Source organism: Mytilus edulis, chromosome 6 (assembly GCF_963676685.1).
Source record: "Mytilus edulis chromosome 6, xbMytEdul2.2, whole genome shotgun sequence".
In the NCBI taxonomy this organism is placed as follows: Eukaryota; Metazoa; Mollusca; class Bivalvia; order Mytilida; family Mytilidae; genus Mytilus; species Mytilus edulis.
Genome location: NC_092349.1, coordinates 2887982 through 2902448, shown reverse-complemented (window position 1 = coordinate 2902448; position 14467 = coordinate 2887982). Strand labels below are relative to the sequence as shown.

At 31.2% G+C, this 14467-nt stretch overlaps 1 protein-coding gene across 2 annotated transcripts; it reads left to right on the top strand.

Annotated features, from left to right (window-relative positions):
* The first annotated feature begins 125 nt into the window (after positions 1-125).
* LOC139526955 (coiled-coil domain-containing protein 92-like) lies at positions 126-14346 on the top strand. Of its 2 annotated transcripts, none has more exons than XM_071322136.1 (4): positions 126-278; positions 4604-4768; positions 10558-10611; positions 11167-14346. In XM_071322136.1, the coding sequence occupies exons 2-4, from the start codon at positions 4642-4644 to the stop codon at positions 11937-11939; spliced, it is 954 nt and encodes a 317-aa protein (XP_071178237.1). In that variant the 5' UTR covers positions 126-278; positions 4604-4641; the 3' UTR covers positions 11940-14346. The 2 variants fall into 2 exon arrangements, with proteins under 2 accessions (XP_071178237.1, XP_071178238.1); XM_071322137.1 differs by having other exon boundaries at positions 138-273.
* Positions 14347-14467: the final 121 nt, after the last annotated feature.

Below are 14467 nucleotides of genomic sequence, written 5' to 3'. Positions count from 1 at the left end.
TACTATGAGAACTATTTTTATCTTATTTTTCTTCTTCTATATAGGTTTTCTTTGAATTTAAAATTAATATGCTTGCATTCAGCTGTAGATTATCTCAACTATATATTTTGTTAAACTAATTAATGACATCCGGTGTCATTTTACCCACAATTCAGCGGCATTCTTGTAGCGAAGGAAAACCATCTGGACTGAAAATGTTGCTGCGACAGTAAACAACCAATTAAAGCTTACTCACAGCATACAAGCATTGGTGAACATGCTATCGACGTGAATGTAAAGTAATTGATCGTAAAATCTCCCTCCTCTTAAATAACACATGGCATAACCGATTTTTATTACGAATGTGAAATTATGTTCTCAGACGGACCTTGTTCATTTTAATCGTTCTAAAATTTGCTCTTTGTCAAAATATGTCGCCCGTTTATAACGTTGTGAGGAAAGGCTACATATCTGAATGGCATTGTTTTTGTTAAAATTCGAAGCCGGTCCTGAACATATGTTCTATTGACTTGAATAATTTGTGCCCCAGATCAGTGATTGGCATTGCCATTTGAAAGGAAAAATAATGTCCCCTTTGTCTTATGAAATATTTTATATAAACCTTATTGTTATTTGGAAGTCTGCAACGCTTGACATGAGAATCTGTGATCCCAGGTTTTTTAGGTCATACAAGAATTACCTATATACCTTTGTGGCATCAGACATCTTCGAGTCTGACAAAACGGTATCAGGTCTGTTCGCGCAAAATATACTTTCGCGCCTCACATGTTTGCCCCCGAAGTACGTTCGCGCCCAATTTATACCAAATAATTCTATTTTCTTGAATAAAATTTGAGGAATTATATATTTATATAATAAATATAACTTTTTTTATTAATTTTATGATTAATTATTAAATGTTAGTTATGTATGATTACTGCTAATTGGTAAATTATACACAGCTAAATTTGGTGTTATTGTTGAGTGCTTAAAAATCATGATTGTTGTTTTAACTTGCAAATTGCTTGGATGTAAATACTGCATGTATTTAGCTTGGTATGAGTAAAACTTTGAAGATTTTGAATCAAAAACTCGAAAGATAATTGTTTTTAACAGCTTGGCTGCTTTGAACTCATGTAAAAAAAAATATTTATAGCAATACACTAACCAAAACCTGATTTAGATTTTATCAACACATAAAAAAACGTCAGCATCTCACTTAATTTAGAAACAAATGAAAAAATATATTTATATAGAGCAGTACATTTGCCTAAACATCATTAAGATTTATTCAACACTTTAAGAAAACGTTGTCAGAATCTAACTATATGTAGAAACAATGAAAACAAATATTTATATATAGCAATACACTTACCATGCTTACCAAAACTTGATTCCAAATTATACAAATAATACCAATGAAAATTGTGCGCGAACGTGTAGGGTGTGAACAGACTTTGGGTGCGAAAGTGAAAGGGCGCGAACGTTAATGGGTGCGAATGTGATTGGGCGCGAACAGACCCGGATTCAAAACGGAACATGTGTGACAAGGTCAGATTTCACTATCCTATATTGTAAAACTATTGACTGCTGTGAGATACTGTCAATGACATGACAATTTTTTCTAATCATGCTATTTGAATAGATTGTCTAGGTCGCATTATATCATGTAGATTACTTATGTTATTACACATCACAATAAGATACAATTGTTCAATGACAGCATAATATTAATAATAAATACTTAATTTAAAGACCAATTAAGTTGATTTACCTAGTATCATTTAGTGTAAAACCATCTTCAGGTTAATAGAAAAACAAAAGTACAAAAGGATAATAGAGTATCCATTCGTGACTCAAAATCAGTAGTACATGCACAGTAAAAACACACAAAAAAGCAAAGGAACAGCCCTTTCATTATCATGATTATGTTCATTGCTGTTCATCATCTCAAAGTCATTGAGTCAAAATTTAAAAAATACTCAAAGCATAAGCATAAAAGTTTGATTTAAAGTGGGGTATACATACAAAAATATAACATAAGCTCTGTAGAGGTTTTATTCGACATACATGTGTACATACAATGTACGTGTTCTCCCCAGGATTTTTGGATAGCACTGTGGTAAGCATGTGATTTTCAACAATTCTCAGTTACTTTGTCGCGGCGCGCGGTTGGTTTGTAATTGATTTGTGTTTTTCTTATATAATGCTATTGATGTTGTCTCTTGTAATGATGTCCTCATCATGCTCATGGAAGTTACCCCTTTGTTTGCTAATGTTATTGTCTGGATATAGACATGATACATGTAGAAGAAATATCTTTTTTTTCTCTTTATGTAAATTCCTCATATTATCTGTGTTAAAAACCCAAGGAGAAGTCTTTTCTATGATGGGTCTATACCAGACTGTCTATGTGAAGATTTCTTATCACTAACAGGTGATGTTTCAGAACATGTAGGACCAACAATAAAGTCATTGTCATCTTCTGTGTATGGTTTTGTAACCCATTATAGCAGTGTACTGTTAACCTTACAACGTTTGACAGGAATTGACATTTTTTAGCATAATGATTTGTCATTTTTCTGACCTTAACGTTATATAATATTCAAATGGCTTCAAGTTCATCCAAGCTGGACATCGAGAATTTCTCAAGTCGTTTCAGCTTGGGGTTTGTTTTTCTAATCATATCCTCTCAATTGTTTTCAAAAGGTAAAATTCATTACTGTAGAATTGCTGCCTTACCAAAAATTAGTGCTAAAAATCGCTGTGCTAAAACAGCCATGGGAGAACACTGACATATATATGATAAGCACAAGACATAAAATAGTAAGCACATCATGCAAAGCATACATATTGGTGTCAAGTTCTAGAAAATAATAAGCAAGAATAAGACAGCTACAATGTATTTTCTATTTGTCTAGCTGCTAGGAAAATAAACTTGATTTTTATTCTAATACATCCGATGGGTAAATCTGTTGTAGAGTTGTCACTGGCTCAGACGTACTTATAAATATAATTATTTTCTGTGACTGTATCTAACATTAATTTGTAGGATCCTTTACTATAGATAATTTAGCTGATCTGTAAAAAACTACATCTCCATGCCTTATATATCATGTACTGTGTAGCTATATATATAGTACGACGCTAGATTAAAACTGACTTGGAAAGGTAACACCTGGCCAACGAAAGCTTTATTTTTATGAAGCCCAGGTGGTTGTGTGGTCTAGAGGGAAGACTACCGTGCAGGCAATTTGGTGTCACAATATCTCAGTAGCATGGGTTCGAATCCCGGCAAGGGAAGAACAAAACATTTGCGAAAGCAAATTTACAGATCGAACATTGTTGGGTTGATGTTTAGATGAGTTGTATATATATATATATATAAGTACGTCTAAGCCCGTGACAACTCTACAACAGATTTATCTATCGGATCACCAACAGTGATGGTGATACATGGCTGTGTACATTATGTATATACAACTCGTCTAAACATCAACCCAACAATGTTAGATCTGTAAATTTGCTTTCGCAAATTTTTTGTTCTTCCCTCGCCAATATATAAATACAGTTAACTCTCGTCTCGAACTCGGTTGACTCAAAATTTTAGATGCGTCGAAGTTTTCAGGTGGTCTCACACTTTGTTACATATAAATGTATGGAATTTGACTCCTCAAAATTTCAGTTGAGTCCACCTAAATTTACAATCCCTAGGTTAAGAAAAGCATTTGGAATTCATTATTTATCTCGAACTAATACACATATGTCAAAACATGACCTCCAGCATTTAAATGGATTGAAGAGTTAATCTGACAATACACGTGTAATTGTAATTAAATTTCCAGTCACTGACCACTATATTGATGTATGACATGCTACATTTTGTATTTCCACGAGTGTTTACATAAGATTATCTTTTATAGAATTTTTATTAATAATTAGTGATACATTGTTAATGTTCATGAAAACGTATTAAAATGTTAACAAAACAATTAATTGTGATTTACACTAATGAGCTTGTGTCACGTATAAGGTAAGGATTATGACTTCCGTTGATGATCACCTCAAAAATACTCAATCAGCATCTTTAATCTTGTTGTATTTTCTTTTGAAAAGAAAGAGTGAGATAAAACAAAATGAAGAAAAATCAAAATTTTCTAAAATCTCTCGTATCCAAGAATAAACAGTTGTGTCAACTATAAACAACCTGAATAACGAAACTATCGATTGAAATTACTCTCTCAGATAAAAGCCATAGGAAAAAATTGTAACTGAAACAATTGAATAGGTAAAAGTAATGTTATTATAATAATGAAAGACCATGACATACAAATACTGTAATTACATCGATCTGATACCCGAATATCGATCCCCTTCCCATATTCACCCAGATTTATTGAGAGTTGTGTCCCTTGTTCTGTCAAACTTTCGTTTTTCGTTTGAGTCAAACTATGTGTATCTCGAAATATTTCTCTGGTCCGGCTGACTTCGAGATAACGAGAGTCGACTGTATATACATAAATGTCATGTGTGTTCAAAAATCTTAAACCAGCTAAATCAAGAAAAATGAAACTTAGATATAGACATTTTGTATACATAATTTAATCAATTAATGTCATTTCAGTTTGAACAGTTTACCTGCTTGCATTAACACCAATCACCATGACGTCTGAAGCTGCAATACACAAAAGAAATTTAGATAGTGCCATCCTGTTTATGCAACAAGAACATGCAGAAACATTAAAAGGCTTACACAAGGAAATAGAAAATCTTCAGAAAAAATGTTCAGGTAAAAGATAGGAAGAAAAAAAATTGGTTTAGAATGAAAGTTTTTATTATCGAGACATTAATCTGTCAACCCTGCAACTCACATAAAAATCAATAGTTTTCATCGATTGTTAGGCTCTAAAGGCTATAATTATGCCGTTAGTTTTCTTGTTTGAAATGTTTACACTTGTGCTTTCAGGGCAATACTAGCTGGCTATGCAGTATGGGCTTTGTTCATTGTTGAAGGCCATATGGCAATCTGAATCATATGAAACCTGATTTAAAAATAACTTGAATCGTTGTTTCCTTTGTCATGTTTGTGCTTAGTTTTTATCATGAAAATATCTTTATATTTATAAAAGCTACTTAACTTAATGTGATAAATTGATACTTTTAAAAGTTAAATAGAAGAAAGAACCCTTATAGTCTGTCTTGCTTGAAAAATACAAATAAAACTGAGGACTTATTTTTTGTTTACAATCTAATATGTTAAATTTTTTTGTTTTCTGAAACTTCGAGGCCAAACAGGTAAAAACTTTACCTAAATCAAGTTTTTTTGTATATGACTTAAAGTGGAACATTATGGTAAAATGCAGTTTGAGTTTCTATCAAAAACTAAGTAGTAAAAGCAAATCTGACTTTGGTAAAAATAAGAAAAATCAGACACATTATAAAAATAAGATGATTTGGTATGATTGCCAATGAGACAATTCAACACCAGAGACCAAACGACATAAAACTTAGATGTTAACATGTTTAACAGTGAGCCAAAACCATTCCCAGGGTTCTCACTAAGGATTTTTGAAGGCGAGTCCAGGGACTCGTCATTTTTAGCCATGACGAGTCCAACAGCAAGAAGAAAATATTTTATTGCAATAAAATGTAAAATTTTAATTTCCATTTTCTAACAGAGCAATGAAATGACATTAAATTCAGATAACTTTTAAAATTTTGCTATACAATGATGATATTTGTGTTTTCCTGTGTTTACACTGTGTCTAAACCACACCGGCAAAATTTGATCGGACTCGGTGGTATCTAACATCCGGCACAATGTTTGCAAAACTAGTCATTATGAGCATCTCATTACTTGTATTTCTGTGTATGGAACGAAAGAAATGGGTCATGTCAAATTAAAATACACCGGTTTCGTCATTGTTGTTTACTACACAACACCCGGTTTCGTCTATATATATCACCCGGTTTTTTATATTTTTTTAAAACCAACAATTTATGAAAAGCAACGTTAACACGGATCTGAACATTGTCTTTCGAAAGAATTTAAATATATATTTATTATAAAGTAAACTTAGCGTGTTTACATTTATTTACATAGGTAATAATAGTACTACACATTTTCCTTATGAAAGTCGTATCCGTTATTTCACTGATCCTCAAACTAATTTTAAATGGAATATAAATACTCAATAGCAAACACTGATATCTAATTATTTTTTTAACATTAACATTATGATATTTTTTATATAGGTTTTGAGATACATCGCAGTATGTGACCCCCCCCCCCCCCCCCCCCTTTTTTTACAAAGAAAACCTACATAACGCTTAATAAACAAAATTTAAAACAGCACCAAAAAGTATGCAGAAGTTAAGATTTATATAACTAAGAAGTGTGTAAAGTTTGATGCAATAATGATAAATCGTTTTGAGATATGGCGCGACATGTTAATTCACTCCTGTTTTACTTACAAAGTTCTGTCACTTAAAAAAGATTTAATTTGATTTTCACTAAAAAGTTTGCAGATCGTTTGACCATTTCAAGAAATAACTTTGTTAAGTTTCATGAAAACTAGATAAGCTGTTCTCAAGTTACGGTGCAACATGTTTACGCTGGACAGAAGGATAGACGGATAGATAGACGGACGGACGGACAGAATGACTGATAGATGGAGGAACGGACGGATGTATACAATAATACGTCCTGTCAAAATTGTGACGGGCGTGTAAAAACGCAATGAAATTACCTCTTAATTAAAGGTCAATAAGTTTTATTAGGATATCGGCCAAGTCGATTTATTTGTATATCTTCTTGACTTCCTACGTCATTTTTGCTATATGACTTTTATATATATGTTTGAAAATAATACTGTGGATTCATTTTTATTCGTGGTATACCATTTTCGTGGGTTTCGTTGGTCACAGCGAACCACGAATTTAAGAATTCAACGAAGAATAATCCCGATATTAAAATGTGTATGGAGTCGGATATTTATTTCCGGTTATGTTATGTAGTTTTAGTATAGTGTTGACTAGCGATAAACATTGTAACATAGCACGTGTTTTTTTATTGAAAGAAGATACAAGTAGTTTAATTAAATCAATAATAAATATATCGAATATCAGTGATAATTTACTTTTTAAAATTGATTAAAACTGTTCATGGAAAATAAGTTGTTAATTACCGTGTCATAGGTTGGTTTACTAGTGATAGAAAAAGCGATCCACGAATTTACGTATACCACGAAATGTCTTTTTTTCTCTATCCACGAAAATTGATACCCACGAAAATAAATGAATCCACAGTAGATAGAATTTGACAAAAAGAACTTCTAATTCGTCATTTAAGGGCAGTGCAATAACTCCTTTAAGAACTAATCTGAGAATTTTATAGTAATTGGACAAATGTTAGAGCTCAAAATTTTGAAGATAATCATCTGGCCCTTTCGAATTGTCTATGTCTACGGCTGTTTTTAAATAATTGACATCATGCACTTGCATGCCCCCTCCCCCCCCCCTTTTGTTTATTTCTTAGCCATGAAGGCCATCTTGGTTGACAAGCGGTGTCACAGTAAACTTTTTAAAACTAGATACCCTAATTATAATTAAAAAAGACATATGATTTTAAATAAGGTTTGTTAAATGCAGCCTAGTAATTTTAGATGTGAACATGTATGTAAAAAATTGTATTGAAAGATAATGAACGACGGTCGACCGGTGCCAAGTGATGAAAAAAAAAACTTTTCCTGTTGGGTCAAGTGAGCCAAAAACAATCAAGAATTCCAAACAAAATTACACCGTTCTTGAATTTAAAAAAAAAATGTGTAACAACTGAAAATTTCAAATTTCACGAATCGGATCGGACATAGCAAACAACTTCACTGGCGGGTTTTTTTTCAATAAATAAATAAATAAAATAAGACATATTATTTATATTTACATGTACGCACTGACATGTCACAAATGCTTAAATGGTCACAATTCAATTTATGATGAAGGTCTGTGGCCAAAGGAAAAATAATATAGAAATGAGGTCAAGGGCAAGGGCAATGGACATGGCAAATTGGAAAAAAAATCCGTTAGATCTGTGTTCCATACTTGTATATGTTACAGTCAAACCTTCTAACTTTTGACATATGCAGCTTTATACAAATAGTTCAAAACGCTATGAATTCGAATCACTTAGTGTCGTCGCTTGTTTAAAAATATCAATGAGAATGTTTATAATAAACATAATCAAACTCACATAAACTGATTTCGCGGGTGTCCCTGTTTTCTTATTTCTTTCAATATTTTAATTCGGTATACACTTTATAAGATAAGTGGCGAATCTAGAAGACGTATAGATTGCACCATCCCCCCCGGACCCCACCTTTGATGCATGGTAGTTGTAATCCTTTTCTTCCTATCAACATTCATTTCCCATGTCAATTATGCATGCATATATACATTTGTCTTATCATCAACGTTTATCCTTAAGAAGATTTATTTTTAACGATCATTCATAGAAAAGATTACATACATAGAATGATTAGATTACTTATAAAGGTGTCCATCCTATTGTACGAGAAAATCACATATCAATTGTGTGTTTTGATTTTTTAAGACCACAAAGTTTAACTCTCATTTCAAGTTTAAACATATTTTCCATCATATAGAAAACGCATATTTGAGAGCTTTAACCTCAATTTGCGTTATAACCTTCATTTCTATCTATTCTGCTGTTAAAAATGTTTTAATGCAAAGTAAAATTAAAATTATTTGTGTTCTATAAGAGTAGGAATTCTAGTGTTTGCTTATTATTTATTTGAATCTGAGACTAATCATATACTAGTAAATAATAAGCCGTTGTCCTGTGAAAGAACTTGTTTCCCAACGACCCGTTCACAATTTTAAAACTCCTTTTTAACACTGAAGTTAAATTATCAATAATAATGCAATGCGATTATAATTTTTTTTATTTGACCAAACCGGGTTATGTATTGTGAAATCTATGACCAAACCGGGTGGTACACATTGACGAAACCGGCCAGTTCCATTTTGACATGACCCATTTCTTTCGTTCCATACTCAGAAATACAAGTATTGAGATGTTCATAAAAGCAAGTTTTGCAATCTCCGTGTCAGTATCTATCTTCCCGCACCTTTCTTTCCGTACAATGTGAACAATTTAACGAGAAATTAAACAATTTCGAGGCAAGGTTCACTCAATTCGTCATTTTGACGTGCATTTTTACTTATTTCTCCGTTAATATAGAACGGTTGTAGACAATATTGCATATCACAATAGAAAATAGTTGTATATGTATATATATTCTTCGATATCATAAAAAAAAAAGAAAATAAGGAGAAACCTAGCTTTCTTCTGTCTATTAATGTTCCGTCATTGTGCCGGATGTTAGATACCATCGAGTCCGAACAAATTTTGCCGGTGTGGTTTAGACACAGTGGTTTAGTTTATATAAAATATTTAAAAGTTGATGCATCTGTGAACTCACCAGTTTTGAAAATGGTGAGTCCAGACAGACTTTGATGAGTCCAGGACTCATGGACTCTCCTTAGTGAGAACCCTGCATACCCAAGCTATAATATGTCCAAAATACCAATTACAAAAAAAAATCAAACAAAACTATGACTTATATGAACAAAACAATTTAAAAAAATTATATACACAGCAACAACATGTCAACCACTGCTGCTTTTTTGAGTTATTGTCCTTTAAACATTGTTAAATGTAGATTTTTAGGCAATTTGGTAATTTTTGGTTATATTTATTATCTTGAAAACTATTTACAATTATAGAAAAACAAAATGATGGAGACAAACTCTTAATACTGAAAATGATCAGAACAATCTTCAAATATAAAATTAGTATGGGAAAGAGACAACAAATTGACCAAAGAGCAGATAACAGCTCTTCATGTTAACATGTCAGAAATTATTGTTTCTCCCAGTTAACTGGAGGAATTGTTGCCTTTGCAAGGCATCTATTACTGATTTATTCAATCTTTGCAGAAAACTAAATTAATTTAATATAAACTGGTAAATTGTAAATGGTAAAAATGTTTATCAAAATAAAATCTACAAATATATAGTCAACATACACCTACATGTGCATGTCCAAATGTAGCTGTAAGCAAACAGATAAGTGAATCAGTCCTTGTTATTTGATTGAACATATAAACTCTTCAAGCAGGCACCAGATAAAGGATGTACATGAAGTCAATAGATCTAGGAGGATGTGGTATGAATGCCAATAAGACAACTCTCCATCAAAGTCACAATTTATAAAAGTTAACCATTATTGGTAAAGGAACAGCCTTCAACAAGGAGCCTAGGCTCACAACAATCAGCAAGCTATAAAAGTTCCCAAAAATTACAAGTGTAAAACCATTCAAATGGGAAAACAAATGATCTAATCTATATAAAAAACTAGAAACACTTATGAACTACATAAACAAACGACAACTGCTAAGCATCTATATAAAAAACATGAATCGAGAACCACTTCTGAATCACATGTATTTCAATCCTATTTATACAAGTACAATGTTATACATTATTTCTTTATTTCAGAGTTAACGTTTCAGTTGAATATGCAAGGAATAGGAGCAGATTTTCTAGATCCAGGTAAATGATTAACATGTGAATATCAAACACTGTTGTGTATCCATTGTGTATTGAGTATTTTGTCTGTTTTGGAAATCAAGTTCAAGATGAAATCCTATAGTATTTTATGATCAGAGTTCAGGGAAAAAGTCTTGAGTAACCTGAAAAAAAGGTAACAAGATGTATGAAATTTAAAAGTTATATTTACAACAATGGACAGATGTCAAGCTTGTAATGATCTTGTGTTTATAAGAATCCAACCGAAATAAAATAATAGTGGGCCTTCAACATAAAATTTTCCAAATGCCTTATTTTATGCATTTAGAAAATGCTCAGAAATCAGAGGAAAAAAATAATTATGAAAATTCATAACCAATACTTTTTTGCAACAACATGAGAAGGAGAATTTTATTTTAAGGTCAAGAAAATTGAAGAGAAATCATTTATCTTGATATTTCATGTACAAGAATATTTATTTTTCATACAAGAGATATTTACAAAGCTGATTAAACAATATCACGAATGAAGACTTTTCTTTTTAGAAATATTTTAAATATTTTTTTGTTGTGATTTTAGGTTCAAATTCTAAGTTGACTCAAGTAGAAGACAATCTCAAGATACAAACCCAAAAGTCAAAACAACTAGAGTCAGAAATTGAAAAGAAAGATAAGCATATAAAAGACTATGAGATCTCATATAAAAAACAAAAAATGAAGTTTTTAGACGAAAATCGTAAAACTTCTCAGGAAATGGATAGACTTAAAGCAGAAAATGAATCAAAAGCTAATCAAGTAGCCTATTTAACAAGTGAGCTTCATAAACTTAAAAAATTACAGTTAGAACACAGTACCGAGAGAAAAGCATTTGTTGCTGAAGCTCATAAATCTGGGACCAAGGCTTATGTAGCAGAAGCTAGAATATTACCAATTCCGCCAAAAGAACCAGTGACATTAAAGATTAGAAGAGGTAATATAAGGCATGTTAAACCACAAACAAATAAGGAAGATCTAGAAAGGCATCCATTAAGAGTAAGCTCTGGAAGTTCAAGTACAAGATCAGAATCACCAACCATAGAAAAGGCCAAACAGTTTTTACGACCAGAACGCGAGCCATCAATAGAGGTTAAAGAACGACATCCTCTTCCACCAATCAGATCCGCGCCGGGAGAAGAAAGAAGCCATTCAAAACATGTTTATTTTCAAAAGATGACACCAGAGGCACATCAAACACGAGCAAAGACACACAAAGTCAAAAGGAAAGAACAAGAAGTTAAACTTCTCGCTGTTGACAAGGTTTCAGATCAGTGGGCCTCAAGAGCTCAAGAGTCACACAGTTCAGAGTACAACTGATCTATAGTCCGTCCAATTTAATGTTTAAAAGTTTACAGCTTGTCTCATATTATTACAAACAAAATGGATGTATTCTGATTTTGATATGAATGTTTAAAAGTTGTTAAGAATCACTTGTTTTATATGTGTATGTTTTATTTTCACAGAATGGTGCATTTTAATTGTAATTATATTTTAAACATGTTAAACTTTGTAGAGAAACAAAAAATATCTTCTCAATGAGTTATGAAACTGAAGTATTCATGGTTATATTTATATTTTCAGTTAAGATCAAAACAATAGTATCATCATCCGATAGGCATATCCTTACTATCATACAAATTCAATAAGATCTAAAGCAATGTAATTTTATATATTAAGGATAAGTTTGTTTTGGCCTTCAAAATATTAGAATATATGTATGAATGAAAATTTTGTACAGAATATATATTTTAATTGAATGTGTTTGGTATATTCTTATTAGCACAAAACTCAGAAGGGTATAAAACAAGAAATTGAATACAAAGACTAGTGTTTTGGGATTATTTTTAACAGAAACCATTTTTTTTTATATTAATTTGTACATGCTACTGAGTTAAGGAAGTTACATACAAGTTGTGAGTGAGTCTGTTAAATTTACATAATGATCAATTAACTTGATTGTTTTCCAAAAACAATCCCATGGCAATTTATTTTAAACAAAAATCATAAAACACAATTATAACTGAAAATTATGTATGACAATAATTTTAAGTTGTTCCAAGTAAAATTGAGAATTAAGTTGATGATGTTATTTGAAGTTATATGTGGCCTTGAAATCTATAAATTTTATGAAGATTGAAATTGCCAAATGGTAAATGTGTGTTCTAGTTGTCGTAAATAATGTGTTCGTAATCATTAGAGTGTAGAAAGCCATATTGTAGCTTAGCTGGTCCATAGGGGCTAATCACTTAAGCCCATCCATAAGGGCTTATCACTTTAGCCCATCTATAAGGGCTAACCACTTTAGCTGGTCCATAAGGACTAATAAGTTTTATAAAGTTTTTTTGTAAATTAAGTGCCAGTGTTTTGTAATGACTAATAATTGTATTTGTTAATAACACTAATTAATTAGAATTCAATAGGTCTGATTTCTGTATTAATAGCAATGCATAAAAACGGAAATCAGATTTGAAAACAGACATGGGTGATTTTAAACTTTTAAAGATATGAAGACAATTACATGGAGGAAACACGATAAATGGTTTTAGAGAGAATATCTTGTTACAATTTTTAAACTTTTTAAAACAAATACCAAAGATATCTTTTGGTAGATATATACCCATTGATATCTTGAAGTCCAGAAAAATGCATCCACATATTCCAGTATCAAACTCCGTCCTTTATTCTGTTTAAATTTGTTTTGTGTTATTCTGTGATCAACTTTATTTTTACAGATTTAAGTATACATCTATTTACTTTTTAATTTTTTTCACAATTTCTTCTCTGTGATGAAGAAAAATTAGCTTGTGTTTATACTTGTGTTTTGCTTCTAAGGGCTGTTCCAAAACAAATTGATTGGAGGGAGTAAAAAGGCTGTTTTTAAATTAATCCCCTGCCCTGAATTAAGTACTGTGAACTCATTTATTTTTGTGTATTCAAGAAAAGTTGCAGTTTTGTGGATATTTCATTTCGTTGTACTGATGAAGACTGTATACATTCCTTTAGAAAATTTGTAATTCGTTGAACATTTGAATTCATGGTTCCTTTGAACCCAAAAAATCCACGAAAATTGGTATCCAATGAATATTAATGAATTCAAAGTATTTACTGAATTTATTTTTCATTTTTGTCCAGACTTTGTTTCTACATCCAGAAAATGATCACCACACATCAAGTTTTAAATGCAGTGCCTTCTGATCCCTAGCATAAAATACAATTTGTAACAGCCCTTATATTGTACTGTAACTGAGCATGTCTGATATATGTTGAGTTTAAAGTTAGACGTATAATTTCTTAAAAGTATGTTTAAAGAAATGTTTTTGTCAGCAAGTCAAAACATAAATTCTGTCAATTTATACCTTAACTATTTCTTTTATTCAGACATTGTGCTTCTATTAAAATGTGATGTTAGTCGAAGACCAACTTCAACAATCGTTTTATAAAAATTTCCATTTGAAGCATATCTGTATATAAAGTGACATATTGAAAGATGTTACAAAGATAGTTTAGGATGAAACTAGAACTTTAATAGGCAATAATTCTGGAAATATTTTGAGTTTTATAAAAAAAAAAAACACAGAAAAATAGATTTTTTTTATTTATTTGTTAAGTCTTGTTATATTTAAACAGTTGTGTAATTTGTGATACTTTTGTAATTTATGTGTTTTTTTTTATTAATACTATGGCACTTTACGAACAAAATCTAATAAATTATTATTTAAATAAACTTGTTTGTAATTTTAATGCATGTTTTGACAAAAATATATTCAACCTGCTCTTTCAGATATTGAGCTGATTAATGTAAAGACCTTGTTTGGGTAGCTGTAATGATGATCCTGAGTGGATCA